The sequence below is a fragment of the Dendrobates tinctorius genome, unplaced genomic scaffold (assembly GCF_039654945.1).
Source record: "Dendrobates tinctorius isolate UK_male_01 unplaced genomic scaffold, ASM3965494v1 ptg000038l, whole genome shotgun sequence".
Taxonomy (NCBI): domain Eukaryota; kingdom Metazoa; phylum Chordata; class Amphibia; order Anura; family Dendrobatidae; genus Dendrobates; species Dendrobates tinctorius.
The window spans coordinates 2872301-2899117 of record NW_027361706.1 but is presented as its reverse complement, the minus strand read 5'-3'; the positions used below and the strand labels follow the sequence as shown (position 1 = coordinate 2899117).

Below are 26817 nucleotides of genomic sequence, written 5' to 3'. Positions count from 1 at the left end.
TGGTGGGGGTCCTCTGTGTGACGCTGTTTGGTGGGGGCCCTCTGTGTGGCGCTGTTTGGTGGGGGCCCTCTGTGTGGCGCTGTTTGGTGGGGGCCCTCTGTGTGACGCTGTTTGGTGGGGGCCCTCTGTGTGGCGCTGTTTGGTGGGGGTCCTCTGTGTGGCGCTGTTTGGTGGGGACCCTCTGTGTGGCGCTGTTTGGTGGGGGCCCTCTGTCTGACGCTATAGGTGGGGCCCCCATCCCCTTATGTATTATCAACGACCAAAGGGGCGGCAAATTTTTCGACCGCCCCGGGCGCCACAAACAGTTGCTACGCCACTGATCGTGGTGCTTGGTTACACTCGTTACTCGATTGAGTATCGCGGGTGCTCAAGTGCCATTCTCAAGTAGTTTTGGATTAGAGGCATACAGGCAGGATTTATTGCCTTACAGGCCTTCCATAGGTATACTGCTGCTGTAAGCTAAAAACAAAAGTCCTTTTCAAGGCAACATATTTTCTTTTACCTATTAATACCAGAAAATTTGCATGCATAAATTATATACGTAATTTAAAAAAGCACAAGGCGTGGGGTAAGGGACAGAGAAGTTTACGTGCTGCTGATGGTGCACGCAGAGGCCAAAGCCGTTGGCCAAGTGAAACTATGCATGCTTTGGGAACACAACAAACATGATCATCCATGAGACGTAGGTTCCTGTCCCATTTTGCAGAGGGTTGCAGGACACCACTCTTAAAGCCAGATCAGTGGGTGGTTGGTTAAATGGCAGATAATGCTTCCAGTATTTCCCAGCACTACCTGTCTTCCACACGGTCCAGTCTCACTAGCCAGGAGTCTGGACCACAGAATCCTCACCCTGATCCTCTTTCCTCCCACCATGGCGAGTCCCAGGAGCAGTAACGGCGTTAGGGGCAGGCAGACCAGGCAGCTGCCTAGGTTCCCCGCTAACCCAGGGGCCCCCGGGTAGCGGCACATCACACATCCGCTATGGGGCCCGTGAGGCGGGGGGGCCCACCTGCCGCTAGTGGCGACTCCCCCCACCGCCGCCACATTGAACTATACCGGTGTCTGCATTAGTATAGAAGTTGAACCAAAGCAAATGCCGAAATTCTTAAGTGGATTCTATCACTGTGAACAAAAAAATCATACACCAATCAGATAGGAGAATGTATGCATATAAGATATGATTAATCAGAAGCTGTAAAGTGCATTTCTACAAGGACTGCTCCATGGTCTACTTCCATATTTTCACTTGCAGTATGATTAGAATATCACAATACTCCGAGCTCCTGCCCCACTGCTAAGCAGTTCAAATGCTTCATTGATTTTTTCCAGGGCTAGCTTCTTGCTTACTAAATGTTCCAGATTGTTCCTTTTGTTCATATAATTTGTAACCAGTTTTGGGATATCAGAACCCTTGTAGCCTCCAAATATAGATCCTTTCAAGGTACGCCCTGTGACAAGCAAACCTGGATGCAAACAAAGTGTGTCCTTGGGAGATGCCACACCCAACACAACAGCAACACCATTTCCACAGTAAGTACACTGGAGAGCAGTCAGCATGGATTCAGTGTGTCCTGCACATTCAATGGCAAAATCCACTCCTCCGTTACTCTGTAATGACCTCATGGATGGATTTATCATAATCCTTTGGGTTTAGGCACTCAGTGGCTCCCAGTTGTAGGGCTTTTGGATACTTATCCTTATGTGAACCTACGCCAATGATTCGTGTAGCGCTTGCATCCTTGCATCCTACAATTGCTGAACAACCAACTCCTCCCAAGCCAAAAACAGCACAACTAGAGCGCTTGGTCACCTTAGCAGTGTTGACAGCTGCACCATATCCAGTAGCAAATCCACAGCCTATAAGACAAACTTCAACAAGGGCACGGGCATCTGGGTCGCCCTCCAAGGGCTGTGGGGTACTCAGTACCGGGCCAGTGTAAGTGGGATAAGTCACAGCAGCTGTGACCCGGTCCGTGGCCCTGGGCGCCCAAATCAATGGTGGTTTGTAATATAGTTTATGTGATAGTTTGTGACGCCACCTGTGGTGTTTGGCAAGCAAGATGGTAAGCCAACGCTGCGTGCAGATCCTCTGGGGCTGATGGTGTGTTGCAGCATAGATGGTGTAGCTCCCCACAGGTGAAGCTGTAACCCCAGGACAGTGTATAGGCGTAGGCGGTGTGAGGAATGTTGGTAGCCAGATGTAGCGGTGCTGACGGTGTTGGCGCACAAATGAATGGAAGACACCAGGGCTTGCAGTTCCAAAGCTTTACTCACAGTTCATGGTACACACTGGTGCCTGACTCCGGGGTAGAGACTCAATCAACCTCCCGGGCTAGTCAGGATTATCCTCTCCAACACTCCGCCAACATGTACCTTTCCTGAACGACTCCTCTATTGCGCCTTTTAGTGTGAAGAGCTCGAGCACCGTGGTACTCTGAAGTTCCTCCTGTCAGATGTTCCTAACAACTCTACTCGTATGGCAGACAGCTGTAGCCTCTCTTGGGGACTCCCTTCTCCGGAGTCCTGGCTCTCTATTCAGTTGCTGTTGTGCCCCAAGTCTTAGATGGGAGTAGTGCATTTACAGCCAACTACTCCACCGGTGTCTGCTGCAGAACCATAAGTGTCCATACAACCTCGGGGACCGGTCCCTGGCCTTGCGCTGAGAACCTATAGGCAGGGTTCCTCTTCCAACCCACAACTCCTCTCTGTTCTCCTACTCCTTCGTTCCGCACTGTTTCTTCTCTCTCTTATGGAAGCTTAGGTTGCAGTTCTACATCTTTCTCCTTCTGTTCCTTTTCCGTGCCAGATGGCTCAGGTCACTGAGGCAGCTGCAGCACTCCTTCCTCCATCCCTTCTTCCAGGGATCCCCACTCCTCCCGAGTGGCTCCTTTCCTTCCTTTCTGACCCTCTGTCAGACTGAACCTCCAGACTGATCTGTAATTCTAAACCTTCCCAACCTTTTATATATCTCAACTCCACCCACCTCCCAGCACATCTCGTGTTACGAAGCAAGGACCCACGAAAGGTGCGCTGCTACCCTCTAAGCATGGAGCCGCAATGTGGTCCTGCTGAACTATCCTGTGTGTGGGGTGCAGGTGTTGGAGTGTGGAAAGGAGTTCCCTACTTACCTAGGTGGTGGGGCACTACACCTTAGGAGAAGGTGCAGTACCTCTGTGGCGACTGAGCCTCAGGGGCGCCACACATCCACTTTGGCAGCGCAAATGTCAGACACCACTGTGTATTCAGTAAATGTACTTGTGCATGCGTAATGATTAGTGTTGAGCTATACCACCCGATACTGAAAAATATCGTATCGGAATGGATCGGCCGATCTAAAAAAAAGTATCGGGTATCGCAGATTCCGATCCCGGAAGTCCCATTCAAGTCAATGGAACAGAAATATCGGAATTAAAAAAAACCCTTTCTTTCCTTGTAGGTTAATTCTACATGAAGAAAAACAACTAATAATAATGTAGAATGTATTGTGGGAGGTGTAGGAGACATTAAAGCCATAGAGGTTTAGCCCAATCAAATGGAATAGCAGGATTTTTATTTTTTTTAAAGACGTTCGTAGTTACAAAGATATTGACTATGTTAAAGTCTTTAATTTTTTGTCAGATATGTATGTTTCACTACTTCCATGCTCTTTACCTTCTTTTTTACTTCTCCCACACTTTCTCCTTCATGATCCTCAGCAGCAGCATCTTTTTCATCAACTTCTTCTTTTTCTTCTTTTTTTTCATCTTTTTCTTTTTTTTTTTTTACATTCTTCATATTCTTCTTATTCAACTATTACTCTTCTTCATATTCTACTTCTTCATCTTCTTCCTATTCTTCTTCATCATATTCTTATTTGTGTCAGGCATTCCTGTAGTTGTTATCTATAAAAGTTTGAAGATTACACCTTCCGTTCAGCCTGTCACAAAAGATTTACAACAGGATTTGTCCACGTTCAGTTTGTCCTGCAGCAGCAGGCCTTTTCCAGGGGCACCACGAGGAGGAACGGACACACCCCTGTTGTGAGTTCATTTTCCCCTTCACCGTCGCTGTCTGATGAACTCCCTCTTCTGGTGAAGGAAGGTAGTGAGGCTGATTACCAAACACCTGATCTGGTAGATGATGACTGGGTAACAGGAAATTCTGACTGGATATAAGGCAGCCGACGCCCTTCTGAGTCGCTGGTGATTTCTCTGCTGGATTCTTGGAGACCAGTCTGATTCCTGCTTCCCAAAGATAAATTTTTGCTCTGCTATTGAACTTATTAGTTTTGTTTTGTTTACCTTGTTTTTTGGAGTTCAGCCATCCCCGGTCGGGGGTGTGCTGAGTTCCATTTTTGTCTCTTGGCTCTGTCTTCAGAATTTACCTGAGTGCTGATATAGCGACTTCAGGGCCTGTTTTTCCTATCAGACGGTTGGGACATTTTTTGGTAGGGTTTTTTACGGATTGCAGACAGCAGCTTTTCTATCCTGTCCTTTTTAGTTAGCTTGGGCCCCATCGTTTGCTCAACCTATCTTTCTATCTGTGTTAGTGTTTTCATCTTGCTTCACCGTCATTATTTGTTGGGGCTGCCTATTGCTTTGGGGTCTGCTCTGGGGCAGTTTAGATTTCCCCTTTCTTTCTTTAGGCCTATTTAGTTCTCTGGCTGTGATCGAGGGGTCTAGGGCATCGTAGGAACCCCCCACGGCTACTGTTAGTTGTTGTGGATAGGATCAGGGGTCTGCAATCTGATAGCTACCAACCTCTCCGGTTTTTCTGGACTTAGCTTGTATTTTTGTTTTTTCCTCCTTCGGTGACTCATTCATAACAGAATTACCAGCCATACCGCAGATCCTAGGGTACTCAATAGCAGGAAAGAATTGTAAAAAAAAAAAGAGAGTTTGTCAGAATGTTTTTTTTTTTTTTTTTGTGTATATTTCTTCCTCTATGTCTCTGAGGCCGTAGGGGGAATTTTTTTTTTTCTTTCTCAATGGAGATGAAGCAATTGTCTGATCGTGTGGAGCAGCTCACTGCTGAAGTGCGGGGAATTTCCGCCTATCTTGCTCATTCTCATGCTGCTGAACCAAAGAACCCTACTCCTGATGTGTTTTTGGGGATCGGTCTAAATTTTTGAATTTTAAGAATAATTGTAAATTATTTTTTGCCTTGAAGCCTAACTCGTCGGGGAGCTCCGCGCAGCAGGTTAAAATTGTCATCTCTTTGCTGCGCGGCGATCCCCAGGATTTCTTTGAAACCTGATGATCCTATTCTTACTAATGTGGACGCATTTTTTCAAGCCTTGGGGTTGTTGTATGATGAACCTAATGCTATTGATCAGGCTGAAAAGGCCCTGTTGGCATTGAGCCAGGGTCGGGATTCTGCAGAGTTGTACTGTCAAAAATTCCAAAAGTGGGCGGTCCTTACTACCTGGAATGATGGTGCCTTGGCAGCTCTCTTTCGGAAGCATTTGTCAGAAACCGTAAAAGATACTATGGTGGTCTCTTGGCTCTGTCTTCAGAATTTACCTGAGTGCTGATATAGCGACTTCAGGGCCTGTTTTTCCTATCAGACGGTTGGGACATTTTTTGGTAGGGTTTTTGGTAGGGTTTTTTACGGATTGCAGACAGCAGCTTTTCTATCCTGTCCTTTTTAGTTAGCTTAGGCCCCATCGTTTGCTCAACCTATCTTTCTATCTGTGTTAGTGTTTTCATCTTGCTTCACCGTCATTATTTGTTGGGGGCTGCCTATTGCTTTGGGGTCTGCTCTGGGGCAGTTTAGATTTCACCTTTCTTTCTTTAGGCCTATTTTGTTCTCCGTCTGTGATCGAGGGGTCTATTGCATCGTAGGAACCCCCCACGGCTACTGTTAGTTGTTGTGGATAGGATCAGGGGTCTGCAATCCGATAGCTACCAATCTCTCCAGTTTTTCTGGACTTAGCTTGTATTTTTGTTTTTTCCTCCTTCGGTGACTCTTTCATAACACACCCCCATACACTGCTTAGTCTTCTTCTGCTAATAAATTTGATAATATCCTTTGCTCAGATTTTTAGTCTTATGCTTAATGTTCTTCTGCTTTTGTTTTTATGCTTCTTGGTCTTCTGTCTCTTGTTGTTCTGCATCTTGGTGGTTGTCTTCCTGTTCTTTGTCCTCTTGGTCATCTTATTCAGGGTCATCTTTTAGGTATTCTTCTGTGTGGTCTTCAGGGTATTTGTCTTCAGGGTCATTTTCATGGAGATCCAGAGTGAGAATCAAAAACCATTTCCACAAGCTTGAACTTGGAAAAGTAGCAGAAGTTACAAGAAGGCTGAGGAACTGTCGAGAACCAGCTGACGGTACTGGAACCCGGAGTGGCAGCAGAATGAACAAGAGCCAATGGCGCAACCGTGGACCAGCTGACTGTGCTGGAACACAGTTACTAAGCAGGAGGTACCTGTGCTCCAAAGCACTACCAAGGACCAGCAGACGTTGCTGGAACTCGGATACCAAGAAGGAGGCACCTAGGCCAAAGGCACTGCCGAAAACCAGCTGACGGTGCTGGAACCCGGATGGGTAGCAGAAGGAACAAGAGCCAATGGGACAACCGTGGAACAGCTGACGGTGCTGGAACACCGTTACTAAGCAGGAGGTACCTGTGCTCCAAAGCACTACCAAGGACCAGCAGACGTTGCTGGAACTCGGATACCGACAAGGAGGCACCTAGGCCAAAGGCTCTGCCGGGAACCAGCTGACGTTGCTGGAACCCGGATGGGTAGCAGAAGGTACCCATGATTAACAAAGTTTTGCATCCGCGAGCAGGCCGCAGTTACCGAAACCCACAGTCCTACAGGGGGTGCTTGTCCTATTGGCACTATGGAACCAGCCTTTTTTACCAGAACCCGCAGCCCAAATAGGAAGCACCGAAACTGCAGGCACCATAGACTCGGCTAACCCTACCGCAACACGACAGGACAACGTATCGGTGGCAAAGTGACGTTGACACTACCCGGAAACAGCAGGCGTGCTGTAACAAGGCTGGGCAGGAGGGAGTACCCGTGCCAAAGACACTGCCGAGAACCAGCTGACGGTACTGGAACCCGGATGGGTAGCAGAAGCTACAATACTCAATGGAACTACCGAGAACCAGCTGACGGTGCTGGAACCAGGAGGGGCAGCAGAAGGAACAAGAGCCAATGGCCCAACCGTGGACCAGCTGACGGTGCTGGAACACGGTTTCTAAGCAGGAGTTACATGTGCTAAAAAGCACTACCAAGATCCAGCAGACGTTGCTGGAACTCGGATACCGACAAGGAGGCAACAAAGCCAAAGGCTCTGCCGGGAACCAGCAGACAGTGCTGAAACCCGGATTGGTAGCAGAAGGTACCCATGATCAACAAAGTTGCAAGGCCGCGAGCAGGACGCAGTTTCCGAAACCCACAGTCCAACAGGGGGTGCTTGTCCTATTGGCACTACAGAACCAGCCTTTATTACCAGAACCCGCAGCCCACATAGAAAGCACCAAAACTGCAGGCACCATAGACTTGACAAACCCGACCGCAACACGACAGGACAACGTATCGGTGGCAAAGCTACGTTGACACTACCCGGAAACAGCAGGCATGCTGGAACCAGGCTGGGCAGGAGGGAGTACCCGTGCCAAAGACACTGCCGAGAACCAGCTGACGGTGCTGGAACCCGGATGGGTAGCAGAAGCTACAAGAGTCAATGGAACTACCGAGAACCAGCTGACGGTGCTGGAACCCAGAGGGGCAGCAGAAGGAAAAAAGAGCCAATGGCACAACCGTGGACCAACTGACAGTGCTGGGACATGGTTTCTAAGCAGGAGTTACCTGTGCTGAAAAGCACTACCAAGAACCAGCAGACATTGCTGGAACTCGGATACCGACAAGGAGGCAACAATGCCAAAGGCTCTGCCGGGAACCAGCAGACGGTGCTGGAACCCGGATGGGTAGCAGAAGGTACCCATGATCAACAAAGTTGCAAGGCCGCGAGCAGGACGCAGTTTCCGAAACCCACAGTCCAACAGGGGGTGCTTGTCCTATTGGCACTACAGAACCAGCCTTTATTACCAGAACCCGCAGCCCACATAGAAAGCACCAAAACTGCAGGCACCATAGACTCGGCAAACCCGACCGTAACACGACAGGACAACGTATCGGTGGCAAAGTTACGTTGACACTACCCGGAAACAGGCGTGCTGGAACCAGGCTGGGCAGGAGGGAGTACCCGTGCCAAAGACACTGCCGAGAACCAGCTGACGGTGCTGGAACCCGGATGGGTAGCAGAAGCTACAAGAGTCAATGGAACTACCGAGAACCAGCTGACGGTGCTGGAACCCAGAGGGGCAGCAGAAGGAACAAGAGCCAATGGCACAACCGTGTACCAGCTGACAGTGCTGGAACACCGTTTCTAAGCTGGAGTTACCTGTGCTGAAAAGCACTACCAAGAACCAGCAGACGTTGCTGGAACTCGGATACCGACAAGGAGGCAACAATGCCAAAGGCTCTGCCGGGAACCAGCAGACGGTGCTGGAACCCGGATGGGTAGCAGAAGGTACCCATGATCAACAAAGTTGCAAGGCCGCGAGCAGGACGCAGTTTCCGAAACCCACAGTCCAACAGGGGGTGCTTGTCCTATTGGCACTACAGAACCAGCCTTTATTACCAGAACCCGCAGCCAACATAGAAAGCACCAAAACTGCAGGCACCATAGACTCGGCAAACCCGACCGCAACACGACAGGACAACGTATCGGTGGCAAAGTTACATTGACACTACCCGGAAACAGGCGTGCTGGAACCATGCTGGGCAGGAGGGAGTACCCATGCCAAAGACTCTGCCGAGAACCAGCTGACGGTGCTGGAACCCGGATGGGTAGCAGAAGCTACAAGAGTCAATGGAACTACCGAGAACCAGCTGACGGTGCTGGAACTCAGAGGGGCAGCAGAAGGAACAAGAGCCAATGGCACAACCGTGGACCAGCTGACGGTGCTGGAACACGGTTTCTAAGCAGGAGGTACCTGTGCTAAAAAGCACTACCAAGGACCAGCAGACGTTGCTGGAACTCGGATACCAATAAGGAGGCACCTAGGCCAAAGGCTCTGCCGGGAACCAGCTGACGGTGCTGGAACCAGGCTGAGCAGGAGGGAGTACCCGTGCCAAAGACACTTCTGAGCTGCAACTGGCGATGTTGGAGCCCAGGGGTCAATCATGCAGCAGGCTGAGGCCTACTTCGAGCTAGTTTTATATTGGTTGTACACAACTACTGATTTTAACCGGGCTCTACTTGGGCCTCTGGTTCTACTGTCTCTAGTATTTCCCCTGGCCTACAACCCCGCCAGTCGCCGCTCTGAAGTGGCGTGTGCACAATCCACACTTGTTCCTGTGTGACTGGGGCTCAGTCACGTCAGTTGATCCACTGATGTGTGTCCGGCAAGGTCTCCTGCTCTGTCCACATTCCGACTACTAGTAATGGGAATGGGGACAGAGCGGCAGACATTGCCGGACACACATCAGTGAATCAACTGACGTGCCTGAGCCACAGTAACACAGGAACAAGTGTGGATTGTGCACACGCCACTTCAGAGCAGCGACTGGCGGGGTTGGAGGCCAGGGGAAATACTAGAGACAGTAGAGCCAGAGGCCTAAGTGGAGCACGGTGGAAAATCAGTAGTAGTGTGATTTTGGAGGCAGCAGGAGACTTTGCCATCCACATAGCAGGGGAACAGCAGGCGTTACTGAACACCACAAACACAGGAGCGAGTGTTTGAATCTGTGCGGACAGCACTTCCAAGCTACAACTGGCTGTGTTGTAGCCCAGGATCAATGCTCCGAGCAGGCTGAGGCCTACTTGGAGCGAGGAGAAAATGCGTTGCAGTGTGAGTTTGGAGGCAGCAGGAGACATTGCCATTCACACAGCAGGGGAACAGCTGGCATTACTGAACCCCACTAACACAGGAGCTAGTGTGTTTTGCTCTGTGAAGACGGCACTTCTGAACACCAACTGGCGTTGTAGGAGCACAGGATGAGGCATGGAGCAGGCTGAGGTCTGATGTTGTTGGCATGTGGATGGAGCAGGAGACTTTGCCGTCTACACAGCAGGGGAACAGCTGGCATTACTGAACCCCACTAACACAGGAGCTAGTGTGTTTTGCTCTGTGAAGACGGCACTTCTGAACACCAACTGGCGTTGTTGGAGCACAGGATGAGGCATGGAGCAGGCTGAGGTCTGATGTTGTTGGCATGTGGATGGAGCAGGAGACTTTGCCGTCTACACAGCAGGGGAACAGCTGGCATTACTGAACCCCACTAACACAGGAGCTAGTGTGTTTTGCTCTGTGAAAACGGCACTTCTGAACACCAACTGGCGTTGTTGGAGCACAGGATGAGGCATGGAGCAGGCTGAGGTCTGATGTTGTTGGCATGTGGATGGAGCAGGAGACTTTGCCGTCTACACAGCAGGGGAACAGCTGGCATTACTGAATCCCACTAACACAGGAGCTAGTGTGTTTTGTTCTGTGAAGACGGCACTTCTGAACACCAACTGGCGTTGTTGGAGCCCAGGATGAAGCATGGAGCAGGCTGAGGCCAACTTGCAGCACGTTTTATAGAGGTTGTAGACTACTACTGATTGTAACCGTGCTCCACTTAGGCCTCAGGCTCCACTGTCTCTAGTATTTCCCCTGGCCTCCAACCCCACCAGTGACAGCTCTGAAGTGGCGTCTGCACAATCCACACTTGTTCCTGTGTTACTTGGGCTCAGTCCTGTCAGTTGATCCCCTGATGTGTGTCCGGCAAGGTCTCCTGCTCTGTCCTCATTCATACTACTAGTAATGGGAATGTGGACAGACCAGGAGACCTTGCCGGACACACATCAGGGGATCAACTGACGTCACTGAGCCCCAGTAATTCAGGAAGAAGTGTGGATTGTGCAGACGCCACTTCAGAGCAGCAACTGGCGGGGTTGGAGGCCAGGGGAAATACTAGAGACAGTGGAGCCAGAGGCCTAAGTGAAGCACGGTTAAAAATCAGTAGTAGTTTGAATGTGGATGGAGCAGGAGACTTTGCAGTCCACACAGCAGGGGAGCAGCTGGCATTACTGAACCCCAATAACACAGGAGCTAGTGTTTTTCTCTGTGCAGACGACACATCTGAGCGACAACTGGCTGTGTTGAAGCCCAGGGATTATAGTTCAGGTGGTAGAAACATGAACACAACAGGAGACCTGGATACAGTTGCCAACCAATTATTTAGTCGGGAAGAGGACTGGCAAATTCTGGGGAGATCCAGGCCTTGTTCATTTTCAGAAAAGTAAGCCGGTCAACGTTATCGGAAGAAAGTCGCGTGCGACGGTCTGTTAGTACACCACCTGCGGCACTAAAGACGCGTTCCGATAATACACTGGCAGCAGGGCAAGCCAGCACCTCCAATGCATACTGGCTAAGCTCTGGCCATGTATCCAGCTTAGAGACCCAAAACTTGAAGGGGGAAGAGCCATCTGGGAGTACACTCACAGGGCAAGACATGTAGTCTGTCACCATCTGATGGAAACGTTGCCTCCTGCTGACTGGAGCCGTCAGTGATGGTGTAGACAATTGTGGCGGACACACAAAACTTTGCCACATTTGGGCAATAGTGGTCTTGCCTTGTGCTGAGGCGCTGCCTCTGCTCCCTCTTTGTGCCGAGTTTCCTCCACTGGCTCGACGCACAGAGGTGCTTTGTAAAGCACTAGCACCACTGCTGTCGGGTGGAATGGAAAACATGATGGACTGCACCAGTGTGTCTTGGTACTCCCGCAGTTTACACTCCCGGTTCAACGTTGGTGTGAGGGTTTGCAAGTTGTCCCGGTAGCGAGGATCTAGGAGGGTGTACACCCAATAATCAGCCGTATAGAGAATGTGGGCGATGCGACGGTCGTTTCTCAGGCACTGCAGCATGAAGTCAACCATGTGCTGAAGACTCCCAACTGCCAAAGAACCGCTGTCCCCTGCTTGAGGCGTGATCTCTGCCTGCTCTGCATCACCCCACCCTCGCTGTACATACTGACTAGAGCTTTGTGTACCTCCCTCCTCTGGAGAGATGTCTTCCTCCTCCATCGAATCCTCCTCATCCGCCTCACAAAGTGTCCCCTGCCTAGGCCTTTGTGAGGAAGCACGTAGCGCAGACTGTCCAGTAGCAGATGGCATTTGGGACTCCTTATCCTCCACCTCTTCCAAAACCTCATCCCTTAGTGCTTGCAGTGTTTTTTGAAGTAGACAGATAAGGGGGACAGTCATGCTGACTAGTGCATCATCTGCACTCGCCATCCGCGTGGAATCATCGAAGGCACGCAAAACGAGGCAGATGTCCTTCATAGAGGCCCAGTCAGTGGTGCTGAAGTGTGACCGGCGCACAGTGCGACTTGTTTGCGCCTGATGCAGCTGGTACTCTATGACTGCTGCCTGCTGCTCACACAACCGCTCCAACATATGTAACGTAGAATTCCACCTGGTGGGTAAGTCACATATGATGCGATGTTCCGGAAGGCGTAATCGGCGCTGCAGAGCAGCAAGGCGCGACCTTGCCGTGCTGGAACGCTGCAAGTGAGCGCACTCTATGCGGACCTTGTGCAGCAGTGCATCAAGATCCGGATAGTCGCTCAGAAAGCTCTGCACGACCAAGTTGAGCACATGTGCCAGACATGGGATGTGAGTGAGGTTGCAAAGGCCAAGAGCTGCCACCAGATTTCGGCCATTGTCACACACTACCAAGCCCGGCTGGAGATTCGCTGGCAGAAACCACACGTCGCTCTCCTGCTTGATGGCATTCCAGAGCTCCTGCGCTGTGTGGCTTCGATTCCCCAAAGAAATTAATTTCAGTACGGCCTGTTGACGTTTGGCGACGGCTGTGGTCATATCAGTCATAACAGGCTCCTGCTGCGCTGTTTCAGAGGAACTTGAGTAGGAGGAGGAGTCAATGTGTACAGACTGGATTCCTGCAATCCATGGAGTTGGCAGAACACGTACAGCGCCACTCTCCAGATCTGTACCCGGCTCAGCAACATTGACCCAATGGGCAGTGAGGGAAAGGTATCGTGTCCCTGTCCATGGTTACTGGTCCACGCATCGGTGGTCAGGTGGACCTTGCTACTGACGGCGTTTAGTAGCGCATATTTTATGTTTGCCTCCACATGTTTCTGCAGGGCAGGGACGGCTCGCCTGCTGAAATAAAAGCGGCTGGGCACGGTGTATTGTGGGACCGCCAATGCCATGAAGTCCCGGAAGGTGTCAGTCAAAACCAGCATGAATGACAGCATTTCAAGTGCCAGTAGTTTGGCAATGCCAGCATTCATAGCCTGTGCTCGGGGATGGTTTGCCGAGTATGGTCACCTTTCTCCCATGCCTGTGCTACCGATGGCTGTCGAGTGGCCTGGGAGTGTGAGGATGACTTGGAATGTGGTGCTGTGGGTGGAATGTCACAGGGTCTCCGGACAACAGTGCCAGAGGTTCTTCCTTGGCGATCCTGTGAGGAAGCCGAACCAGCTGTGTGTGAGCTGGAGGAAGAGGCCCCAACACGAGCTGAAGAGGTGGTAGGTGGTGCTGTACATTGGCCTACGTCTTCAGTGTGTCTGTGTAACTCCACCTCGTGCTTGGTCCGCACATGTTTCCACATATTAGTGGTATTGAGGTTGCTGACATTTTTCCCTCTTTTGACTCTCTGATGACACAGCTTGCATTTGACAAAGCAAATGTCATCTGCAACTGTGTCAAAAAAGGACCACGCACTGCAAGTCTTGGGAGCGCCCGTTTTGCCTTTTGAAAGTGGAATGCTCCTAACGTGTGCCGAAGTGGAGGCTACAGGCAACCAAGTCTGCCCCTCTCCCTCTCCCTCCGGTTTTGGCCGTTCGGGGAATCTCTTCCTCAGAGTTGCTCCCACCACCTTCCTGTTCCTCACGCCATGATGGGTCAAGGACCTCATCATCTACACTCCCCTCTTCAAACACCTGCTTCTCCTGGGTTGTCTCGCCAGCACCGTACGCAACAGAAAGTGGCAACTGTGTCTCGTCATCATCTGATGCGTACTGAGGTGTGCTGACCATAGGCACTGGCCCACCCGCCTCTTCAGATTCAGAGGGACAAAGAAGTTGCGCATCACTGCATACTCCCTCTTCTTCACAATCTGGAATGCTGCTTGGCTGGTCCCCTCTTTCCAAACCAACAGATTCCAAGAACAGAAGTAGAGACTGTGATGGCTCCTGTCCAGTGCTCTCTGACTGCCTGGGCACTTTGGCAGGTGGTGAAGAGACAGATGGTTGCTCTTCGGTGCTCTGGCCCTGAGAGGATGTGGAAGTAATTGAAGTCGATGCGTTAGCTGGCATCCATCCCACAACGGCTTCAATTTGTTCCTCCCGCAGCAGTGGGGTACGGTGAGGTCCTACAAAGCTGCGCTTAAAGGACTGTTGCCTGCTAAAACTGGGGGATGCTGACTCACTGGTGCCAACAGCAGGCACAGACTCCCCACGTCCTCTCCCTGCAGAATCCCCACGTCCTCTCCCTGCAGAATCCCCACGTCCTCTCCCTGCTGAAACTCCACGCCCACGTGCCTTACTCCCTGCCTTCTTCATCTTGCTAGACTGAGAAAGATAGGCAGAAAAGTACAAAGGGGGGCCTTAGTGTGCTTATTCCTGAACAGCTGTTTACAGGTATAAGAAACACTAATTTTATGAAGTGTGTGTATCGACTACACTTTAATGGGAGCTAATGTGGCCTACACAACTTTCAACTGTAGTGTTTGGTGAACTTTGCTGTTTTTTTTGGGGGGAAAAAAAACTAAAATGATGTGATCAAAGATTTGAAAGTGAGAGTATCACCAACTTTATGGAGCTATTACAATGCAGGCAGGTAACCTACAATGCAAAAGATGAGGCTCCAAAAAATTTGGGTAATACTAATCTGGCTGCAGCTGAAGGGCACAAGCCAGAAAAAAGGCTCCTCTACTCCTATATAGTGTTCGCAACCAACCAATGTAGATGGATATGGATGGATGCACACTAATAGGAGAAGAAAAAATGAGCTGCAATTAAAGAAAAATATGTGCGAGGCAGTGACGCACGCTGAGCAGCCTACAACCAGACGTAGCTGCCGGACACACCACTCAGCGTGAGCTGCACTCACACACAGTCAGAGACCTCTCAGACAGCCGTGAACAGTGCAGCTAAGTGGGCACTAGCACTGACAGGCTGCAGAAAGGCTCCGCTGTGTACTCCTAGAGTGTTTGCAACCACCATATATGGATACGGATGGATGCACACTAATAGGAGAAAAAATGAGCTGCAATAAAAGAAAAATGTGTGAGGCAGTGACACGCTGAGCAGCCTACAACCAGACGTAGCTGCAGGACACACTACTCTGCGTGAGCTGCACTCACACACAGTCAGAGACCTCTCAGACAGCCGTGAATAGTGCAGCTAAGTGGGCACTAGCACTGAAAGGCTGCAGAAAGGCTCCGCTGTCTACTACTAGTGTTTGCAACCAACGTATATTGATACGGATGGAAGCACACTAGATAGAATTTTTTAAAAATAAGCAGCTCAAAAAGAAAAATATGTATGAGGCAGCAGTGAGGCACGCTGGGCGGCCTACAACCAGACGTGGCTGCAGGACCCACTCCACAGCGTGAGCTGCACTCACACAGCCCTTGCAGACAGCTGTGAACACTGCTGCTAGGGAAAAGAAAGCTACAGTGGTGGTTTATGTAGCCTGGGTAAAGCACAATATTGTTTTGAGAATCGCTATTTCTAACTGTCCCTCACAGTCTTCAACAGCAGCCTGTCCCTAACTGAATTCACAGCCGAGTGACCAGAAATGGCGGCGGCTTTTATAGTGCATCATGACATCATTTCAGCAGCCAATCACAGCCATGCCAATAGTTTACATGCCTAACAGGATGTGCCCACACTTCTGAGGATTCCCATTGGCTGAATCAAAGCGAGCGGGCTGATAGCATTATGGGAACTTCCCATTCCGTTATCCGATACGAAAAAAGTATCGGAAGTCAGTATCGGAATTCCGATACAGCTAATATCGGCCGATACCCAATACTTGCGGTATCGGAAAGCTCAACACTAGTAATGATAAATCGCTTTCCCTTTACAGGTAAATCTGCTTGTACCATCATCCATCAGTCCTGATTGAGCTCCAAATGCAAACTCTAATTTTTTGCAGATGTTACTGTGTGGGCCATCGCAAGCTCTGCACGATTTCTTTTGACTTCATGAGCAAACAAGCAACACCATTTCCACAGTAAGTACACTGGAGAGCAGTCAGCATGGTTTCAGTGCGTCCTGCACATTCAACGGCAAAATCCACTCCTCCATTAGTTAGCTCAGTAATGACCTCATGAATGGGTTTATCGTAAACCTTTGGGTTTAGGCACTCAGTGGCTCCCAGTTGTAAGGCTTTTGGATACTTATCCTTATGTGAACCTACTCCAATGATTCGTGTAGCGCTTGCATCCTTGCATCCTACAATTGATGAAAAACCAACTCCTCCCAAGCCAAAAACAGCACAACTAGAGCGCTTGGTCACCTTAGCAGTGTTGACAGCTGCACCATATCCAGTAGAAAATCCACAGCCTATAAGACAAACTTCAACAAGGGCACGGGCATCCACTTTGGCAACGTAAATGTCAGACACCACAGTGTATTCAGTGAATGTACTTGTGCATGCATAATGATAAATCGCTTTGCCTTTACAGGTAAATCTGCTTGTACCATCATCCATCAGTCCTGATTGAGCTCCAAATGCAAACTCTAATTTTTTGCAGATGTTACTGTGTGGGCCATCGCAAGCTCTGCACGATTTCTTTTGACTTCATGAGCAAACAAGCAACACCATTTCCACAGTAAGTACACTGGAGAGCAGTCAGCATGGTTTCAGTGCGTCCTGCACATTCAACGGCAAAATCCACTCCTCCATTAGTTAGCTCAGTAATGACCTCATGAATGGGTTTATCGTAAACCTTTGGGTTTAGGCACTCAGTGGCTCCCAGTTGTAAGGCTTTTGGATACTTATCCTTATGTGAACCTACTCCAATGATTCGTGTAGCGCTTGCATCCTTGCATCCTACAATTGATGATAAACCAACTCCTCCCAAGCCAAAAACAGCACAACTAGAGCGCTTGGTCACCTTAGCAGTGTTGACAGCTGCACCATATCCAGTAGAAAATCCACAGCCTATAAGACAAACTTCAACAAGGGCACGGGCATCCACTTTGGCAACGTAAATGTCAGACACCACAGTGTATTCAGTGAATGTACTTGTGCATGCGTAATGATAAATCGCTTTGCCTTTACAGGTAAATCTGCTTGTACCATCATCCATCAGTCCTGATTGAGCTCCAAATGCAAACTCTAATTTTTTGCAGATGTTACTGTGTTGGCCATCGCAAGCTCTGCACGATTTATTCTGACTTCATGAGCCTTTGGAGGAGCTACTTCAATATCTTCAATGCTGAGGGGCTTGCATGGTTCCCAGGCAATAGCGGCCTTGCATTTAATAGCCTTTCCTGCGGTGCTCATGGTGGTTCCGGTTCAAAGCAATGATGGAGGAGAGAGCGTCAGCTGATGCCTCCTCTCCCATCATTCCCCTCTGCCTCTGACTCTGCGGGTGTGTGATGACGTCATCGCGCACTCACTGTGTGCCAGGCAGTGCAGCCGTTGAGACAGGAGCCCCCTGAGGAAGCGACGAAATATCAAGCGAAACGTGCGTTGGGGAACGTGGTCACAGCACGGGCAGTCATTATGGGTAATTAACCTCTTCATTCTTTACTTAGTCATGTAGCGGTCTTTGCATACGTAATGTATACATAAATATATTTATTGTTGATACTGTGGTAATTGCAGGTACGCAGGATGCAGTGACGAGTCGCGAGACAATTTGGTGCTTTCTATAATAACTTTTATAAGACTAGAGGGAACTTTCCTCAGTCACGGCTTGATCACCAAAAGCGGTAATGGAGCGCCGACACCAGGGCCTAGCGGGGTACTCGGTATCGGGCCCGTTGATCTCAATGGGAGTGTCACGGAAGCTGTGACCCGGTCCGTGGCCCTGGGGCTCCATGGCAAAAAAGGGGGTGAATGAACAATGAAATAAAGTTTATGAATAGTTTGTGACGCCACCTGTGGTGTTCGGCAAGTGAGGTGTTAGACCGACGCTGCATGCAGATCCTCTGGGACTGGTGGTGGGTTGCAGCCAAGATGGTGAAGCTCCCCACAGGTGGAGCCGTAGTCCCAGGGCAGTGTAGATGTAGCAATGGAGGAGAGGCACAGGCGGTGTAGAGGCCGTTGCCCAGATGTAGCTTTGCAGGGTGTAGTGATGCGGGAATAAGTGGAGGACACCAGGGCATGTAGTTCCAAAGCTTTACTCACAGTCTGCAGTTCACACAGATGCCTGCCTCCGTGCTGTGTCCTCCGGGTCCTGGGCTCAGTCAACCTCCAGGCAAGATAGGATGCTCCCTTCGAACACTCCGCCAACATGTACCTTTCTGAATGTCTCCTCTATAGCGCCTTTTACTGAAGTACTCCTAGTACTGAGTTACACTGGAGTGCCTCCTGACAGATGTTCCCAAGAACTCTACTTGTACAGCAGACAGCTGTAGCCTGCTTCGGGGACGCCTTACTCCTGAGTCCCAGCTCACTATCCAAGTTGCTGTTGTGCCCCCAAGTCTTAGATGGGAGTAGCTCACTACTCCACCGGTGTCTGCTGCAGAGCCTTCAGTATCCATACAACCTCGGGGACCGGGCCCCGGCCTTGCGTTTAGAACTTCTAGGCAGGGTTCTTCTCTAACCAACGTCCTCTCTGTTCCATTTTTCTCCTTCATTCTGTACTAATCCCTCTCTCTCATAGAAGGTCAGGTTTCAGTCCAATGTCTTTCTCCTTCTTTCCTTTCCTGTGCCAGCTGGCTCAGATCACTGAGGCAGCTGCAGCACTCCTTCCTCCATCCCTCTTCCAGGAATCCTCACTCCTCTCCGAGTGACTCTCTCTCTCACTGACTGACTGACTAACTAACTCTTCCTGCTCTTTATGTAGTCTAAACTCCACCCGCCTCCCAGCACGTTTCGTGTTCCAAGCAGGGAACCACCAAAGGTGCTCTGCTACCCTCTAAGCAAGGAGCCGCAATGTGGCTTTGCTGAACTACCATGTTGTGTGGGATGCGAGTGTTGCAGCGTGGTCAGGAGTTCTCACCTTACCTGGATGGTGGGGCACCACACCTCAGGAGGAGGTGCAGTACCTCTGTGGCGACTGAAGCCTCCGGGGTGCCACAGTAACACGGGTTGCCCTCGCAGGGGCTCTAAAACAAGCAAACACAAACGGGTAGAACACGACTACTTCCGGCAATAGCCGGTCACTATCGGGCTGCGGTATGGCTGACTACGGGTCCGTAAATATATAGTCAACTTAGCCGTCCAGGCGTCCCTCGCCATTCGGGATGGTGGTCTTTCGGCGTAGTAGTCGCTGGGCCCAGTTGCTGAGGCGTTGGCGTAGTCTTCGCACGCTCCAGCGCTCTGATGACACTGGAGCCCCACAGGCCCCGGCTGAGTCCTTGGACGGATGGGCCGCAGTTCCCAGACTGGGGCAAGTGGCAGCGACGTAGGGTGGCGAATCACAGACCACCCACGCAGCTAACAGCTGCGACGGGGAGTCCACGGCCAGCAGAGGCTCGGCCCCTGCTGCGAACCGCTGCGGGACAGTGGTGGCCGGCGGCGGCACTGTACTTGCCGCGAACACTGGTGAGAGCAGGGCGACTGCGGGTGGCGGGTAACAGGTCGCTGCCGCGGGGTGGAGCGAGATGGCAGCGGCCGCGGGCGACCGCGGGTAGGCTGCATCCGCGGGCTGGAGCGGGGCAGCAAATCTCGGATGATCGCCCTGCCACCGTCCCTCTGGAGTCCTCAGTCGGCATCTTCCCTGGCACTGGTAGGTCGCTCTATCTTGCAGTCGCTCCCACAGTCTCCTGCTGCCTCTGTCACAGTCTGCTCACTCATCGTCCCGGGGATTCCCCGCCTCCTTTATATTGTTCCCTCCTCCAGCCCATCTGTCTGTCACAACAGCTTGTCCTCGAACTCTGTGCCCCGGGGACAGTTTCCCCCGGAACCCAGATGACGGCTCCCTTGGTTCCGGTCCGGACACTCGACGGGGGCCATTCCTCCCACACTACCATGGTGATGTTTATGATTTAGGGGCACTTGTTCAGCATACCATTGCACTGCATGGTTGGCTATATGAGCCTCCTGATACTGAGTGAATCAGCTGCCTGATGTTTACATTAACTCTTTCTATTACTATTGGTTTGACATAGGTTATTTTTTGCTCTGTCCTGCTATCATGTTCTGCTCATAGTCTGTGGCCATCAGTCTTGTGGATCATGTGTATTCATACATACTAATTGACATATGATATATTTTATTGTACATTTTACTATTTATGTAATTGATGAACTTCTGTATTAATAAATACTTATTTTTCGTTGTATATGGTAAACTCATTTTTTTCTCTGTATTTTCTGATATGTATCTGAGTTTATATACATGAAATTTTCTTGACTTTGTGCTGGTACTTTTTATGTTTATGTAGGAGCCAGACGGGAGCAGCGCATGGCACGAGGAGAGGTGAAAATTGTGGAGTTTTTTAATATATCAGTGAGTTCTGGACTGTGGGGCCATTCTCGGGGGGGGGGGGGATGTGGACTGTGTTATATATTATGTGGGCTGTGTTATATTCTATGTGGCTTTGTTATATACTATGTGGGCTGTGTTATATACTATGTGGGCTGTGTTATATACTATGTGGGCTGTGTTATTTACTATGTGGGCTGTGTTATTTACTATGTGGGCTGTGTTATATACTATGTGGGCTGTGTTATATACTATGTGGACTGTGTTATATACTATTTGGCTGTGTTATATACTATGTGGACTGTGTTATATGGGATTTGGATGTTTCGCCCCCCGCAGTTCGCCCCCAGCAGTTCGCCCCCGCACATTTCGCCCCCAGCATTTTGCCCCCAGGGTGTTTCGACCCCGCACATTTCACCCCCGCACATATCGCCCCATACCCAAGGAGCTGCAGCTGTGACAGGTAAGTATGTCAGTTTTTTTGTGTTCTAGGGTGATAATACTCCTTTAAGGCCAGCCAGATGAGACACTGGGTGAGCTGCTGAAAAGGCAGCCACAGGAATCCCCAGCAATTGGGGTCCTGTATATTTTACCCTCAGGTATGTTCAGCCCTAGATGTTTTGTTCCCTGCATGTTGACCCCAAAAGCTGAGGGTGAAACATCAGGGGTCAACATGCTAGGGGCGAAACATCAGATGGCGACCCATCCAGGGACAAAATGCTGTAGGTGAAACATCCGGGGGCAAAACATCCAGGGGCGAAACGCTGGGGGTGAAATGTGCGGTGGCGAAACATCCTGGGGGCCAAATGCTGGGGGCAAAATGTACCTGGGGCGAACTGCTGGAGGCAAATTGCTGGGGGCGAAGCTTTCTATAACCGCTCTTAATAGGGTGCATTTCCTGGAGTTGGACAATGCATTATTCTGCACATTGCTTCCTTCTAGAATTCCTGCCCATGATAAGGAGATTAAAGATTTTCTCTATTTCCTATTTTCAGTAACAAAACAAAGGTTCAGGAAGAAGATGAGCTGATAGAAATAATAAGTGATGACCCAGGTAAGTACAATAATGTGGGTCTATAAAAAAAAAAGCAAATGAACTGCATTTTTTTTTTTGCTGCTTAAAGGGTAGGAGAACTTATTTTTTGGATAGAGGAAAAAACGATTGTACCGTGATGGAAAAAGCGGACACATTGACCAAAAATGGATGAAAATTTTCTCTTTGCATGCAAAAACAACCCCAAAACATCTGAATGAGGCCTAAAGGTACTGTCACACTTAGCGATGTACCAGCGATCCCGACCAGCGATATGACGCGGTCAGGATCGCTGGTGCATCGCTAAGTGGTCGCTAGTGAGCTGCCACACTGGCAGATCTCACCAGCGACATCGCTGGGGACGGGGGTCGCTACTTACCTGTCACACCAGGCGATCCTGCATCCTCCCGCCCGGCTCCACGCGTCGCTCGTCATCACAACAGGAAGCTGACGACGAGAAGCGGTCCTGAACGTTCTCGCGCGATCAGCGATAACCAGGGGGGGAGCGGGTTGTAGGTAAGTATCACACACAGCGATATCGCTAGCAATATCGCTATAACGTCACAAGTTGTAGCGATATTGCTAGCGATATCGCTTAGTGTGACAGTACCTTTACTAATTTTGAGTTGGCCTCCTCCATTACACCCAAAGAAATAATTACATTATCTTCTCCTGTTTTTCACAAACAGAGCGTCCCTTCAATATCAGAAAAGAGGAAATAGTGGACTGGGTAAGGTCAGTGGAAGGCTGAAAGAGACGAAGAAAGAATACAATCAAGATTTATAGACAACATTATTATTATTATTATTATTATTATACAATTTATAGCGCCATTTATCCATGGCGCTTTACATGTGAAAAGGGGCAAATATAGACAAGTACAATAAACATGAGCAGTACAAGACACACATAAGTACAAAAGGAGAGAGGACCCTGCCCGCAAGGGCTCACAATCTACAGGGTTGGGTGAGGATACACTAGGAGAGGGTAGAGCTGGTTGTGCGGCGGATCAGTAGACTGTGGGTCACTGCAGGTTATAGGTTTGTCGGAAGAGCTGGGTCTTCAGGTTCTTTTTGAAGGTTTCCATGGTAGGCGAGAGTCTGATGTGTAGGGGGAGGGAATTCCAGAGAATCGGGGAAGCACAGGAGAAGTCTTGTATGCGGTTGTGGGAAGAAGAGATAAGAGGAGAGTAGTAGAGAAGGAGATCTTGAGAGGATCGAAGGTTGCATGCTGGTAGGTACCGGGAGACCATGTCACAGATGTAAGGAGGAGACAGGCTGTAGGTGGCTTTGTATATCATAGGGTTTTGAACTGGAGCCTCTGCACAATAGGAAGCCAATGAAGGGCTTGGCATAGGGGAGAGGCTGGGGAATAACGGGGAGACAGGTGGATTAGTCGTGCAGCAGAATGTAGGATGGATTGGAGTGGTGCCAGAGTGCTAGAGGGGAGGCCAGAGAGTAGGAGGTTGCAGTAGTCAAGGCCGGAGATGATAAGGGCATGCACTAGTGTTTTTGCGGTGTCATGGTCAAGGAATGCACGGATCCGGGAAATATTTTTGAGATTGCGACAGCAGGAGGTTAGGGTTTGGATAAGTGGCTTGAAAGCGAGGGCAGAGTCGAGGATCACCCCGAGGCACCGAGCATGCGGGACTGGGGAAAGTGAGCAACCATTGACATTGATGGATAAGTCTGGTGGAGGGGTAGAGTGAGATGGGGGAAAGATTATGAATTCTGTTTTGTCCATGTTCAGTTTTAGAAAGCGAGCAGAGAAGAAAGCTGAAATAGCGGACAGACATTGTGGGATTTTGGTCAGTAAGGAGGTGAGGTCAGGTCCAGATAGGTAGATCTGCGTGTCATCGGCATAGAGATGATACTGCAAGCTGTGGAATTCTATGAGCTGTCCCAGGCCAAAGTTGTAGATGGAGAAGAGTAGGGGTCCTAGAACTGAGCCTTGAGGAACACTGACAGAGAATGGGAAAGGTGAGGAGGTGGTGTGGGAGAGGGAGACACAGAATGATCAGTCTGTTAGATATGATGAGATCCAGGATAGGGCCAAGCCTGTGATGCCCAGAGATGAGAGAATCTGGAGCAGGAGGGAATGGTCCACAGTGTCGAAGGCAGAAGACAGGTCCAGGAGAAGAAGGACTGAGTATTGTCGCTTGCTCTTGGCGGTTAGTAGGTCGTTGGTGACTTTAGTTATGGCAGTTTCAGTTGAGTGGTGCAGTCGGAAGCCTGATTGTAAGCGGTCAAAGAGGGAGCAGGAGGAGAGGTGGGAGGACAGTTCAAGATGGACAACATCAACAATATCATCATTACCACCAGTGAGATCATCACTACCATCATCATCATTACCACCAGTGAGGTCATCACTACCATCATCATCAATACCACCAGTGAACGGTTTTGTCAGCAGATCGTCAGTATTCTCACAAATAAATCTAAAGAGAATAGAACATCAGAAAGTTTCCTGAATGCAAAAAACTTTCTTAAAAATAAAAGCAGAAAATGTGATAGTTTCACATTTATACCTGTACTTACTGTGACAAATATTGTCTGTGTAATCATATTATAATATTTATTGCCCCCAATTTTTTTTAACTCTCAACTTTTTTTTTTATTTCAGTCTTTGACATATACCCTTCACTTTTCTACTGTTGGGATATGGGTATTTTTTCCTTAAAATTCATGTATTTGGGGCTAAAAATCATTTTTTCAACTAGGTTTTATTAATGAACTTTACACCAAATGAGATGTCCCTTTTCAGAGATTCCTTGACGAGGTGGGTTGGGTTGATCTTTGAGGGATGCGTCCGCCATGCAGGGTCGGTTTTAGACAAAGTGGGGCCCTTGGCAAAAGCTTAAAGTGGGTCTGCAAATGCTCACATATCGCTCCATCACTCAGAAACATTTCTGTTGTATTTACTTGCGCTGAGTTCAGGCCGCTAAACGAGCCCGATCGACAATATTGAAGTCATTCAACGCTTGTTTCCTGGAATTTTTAGGGTATCTGCACACGTTCAGTAATTGGCAGCGATTTGTATGCAGCGCATGTCCGCTACGTCCATAGTGTTGCCAGCTATTGAATGCAGGTGATTCTGAATGTGTCCATTGAACTGTGCGGAATTAAACCATCAAATACATTGTACGGGTGAGATTTATCTTACGGAGGCTTGTGTCTCTGCAAGATAAATAGACATGCTGCGAACTGGAGAGACACGCCACATGTCCATCTCTGGGTGATCCGCGGGCATCGGTGCACGCACAGTAGGCATGGGGTTTCTTGAAATCCCATCCGCTATGCTGTAACATCTGGATGCTGCACAGGTACGCAGCATCCAACCCACATCATTTACTGACCGTATGCACCTACCCTTACTCTGGCTGAGGGAGAATGATTGGTGCAGATAGTCCTTGATACTGTATAATGCAGGTCCCATATAGTACATATAGTAAAATGCGCTCCCATGGTCCTTGATAGAGTATACTGCAACCCCCCTCAGAGTATAAAGCAGCCCCTCAGAGTATAATGCGGCCCCCCACAAACACACACACACACATAGTGCAGCCCTCACACACAGTATAATGCAGAACCCACACCCACAGTATTATGCAGCCCCTTCAGAGAATAATGCAGCTCCCTCAGAGTATAATGCAGCCCTTTCAGATTATAATACAGCCCCCACACACACAGTATAATGTAGACCCCCAGAGTATAAAGCAGCCCCCTCAGAGTATAATGCAGCCCCACACACACAGTATAATTCATCCCCCCACAAACACACACAAAGTATAGTGCAGCCCCCACACACAGTATAATGCAGCCCCCCACACAGTATAATGCAGCCCCCACACACAGTTTAATGCAGCCCCCACACATACAAAGTATAGTGCAGTCCCCCAAACACACAGTATTGTGCAGTCCCCCCACACACACAGAATAGTGCAGACACACAAAAAAACAGTATAGTGCATTCTCCCCACACACAGTATAATGCAGACAACACAGTATAGTGCAGTCCCCCACACACAGTATAGTACAGCAGACAAACACACACCAAAGTATAGTGCAGTCCCCCCATACACATTATAGTGCAGCAGACATACACAACACAGTATAGTGCAGCCCCCTACACACAGTATAGTGCAGACAACACAGTATAGTGCAGTCAACCCCACACACAGTATTGTACAGCAGATATACACACTCCAAAGTATAGTGCAGTCCCTCCATACACACTATAGTGCAGCAGACATACACAACACAGTATAGTGGAGGCCCCCCCACACACAGTATAGTGCAGACAACACACTATAGTGCAGTCCCCCCACACACAGTATAGTACAGCAGACACACACACACACCAAAGTATAGTGCAGTCCCCCCATACACACTATAGTTCAGCAGACATACACAACACAGTATAGTGTAGTCCCCCCATACACACTATAGTTCAGCAGACATACACAACACAGTATAGTGCAGTCCCCCCATACACAGAATAGTACAGCAGACACACACACACAGTACTTACCTGCTGCTCTCGCTTCTGCATACTGCAGAGCTTCTCAGCTTCAAATCAGCTCCCCTGTTGGTACATGCTGAGTCAGAGGCGAGTGATGGGAGAGGGAGCATCACATGATGCTCTCTCCTTCATTACTGCTTTCAACTGTATCGACATCTATAATTTGATATGATTATTAACAGGTTGGCTTAAGATTATTTCAAGGTTTTCTATGGGTCTGATCACTTTGATAATGGCTACAGTAACGAGGCGTACGGAGCGGAGTCGCATGTGTACGAGGTGTACGGAGCGGAGCCACGTATGTATGAGGTGGATGGAGCGGAGCCGTGTGTGTACGAGGTGTATTAAGTTTGAAAGGAATGGCGCCCGCCAGCTCAAATTTTTTTTATGTGCGGCACATTTACTCTGCCGAGTTTGAGACCTCTGCTGTAAAGTGTCAGATCACTGATCTGACACTTTGCAGTGCACTGTGTAAGATCAGCGATCTGACATGTACTGCAGGAGGCTTTCTCAATGCCTAATCTCAGCAGGTACTGAGAAATCCACCTCCCTGCAGGACCCCAAAGGCCCCCGCGGCCATCTTGGATCCAGGGGCCTGCACTGTTCCCTGCGTGATTCTTCCCTATGCCCATGTTTGATCG

The 26817-nt window shown here is 49.5% G+C and overlaps 1 protein-coding gene and 1 pseudogene across 1 annotated transcript; both read right to left on the bottom strand.

Moving 5' to 3' along the window:
* Positions 1-1257: 1257 nt before the first annotated feature.
* Positions 1258-16562, bottom strand: LOC141088181 (NADP-dependent alcohol dehydrogenase-like; annotated as a pseudogene).
* Positions 16563-16777: 215 nt separating this feature from the next.
* LOC141088180 (NADP-dependent alcohol dehydrogenase-like) lies at positions 16778-26206 on the bottom strand. The gene is made up of 3 exons (XM_073574103.1): positions 26186-26206; positions 22317-22402; positions 16778-17402 (listed from the first exon to the last, which is right to left on the bottom strand). The coding sequence occupies exons 1-3, from the start codon at positions 26204-26206 to the stop codon at positions 16778-16780; spliced, it is 732 nt and encodes a 243-aa protein (XP_073430204.1).
* Positions 26207-26817: the final 611 nt, after the last annotated feature.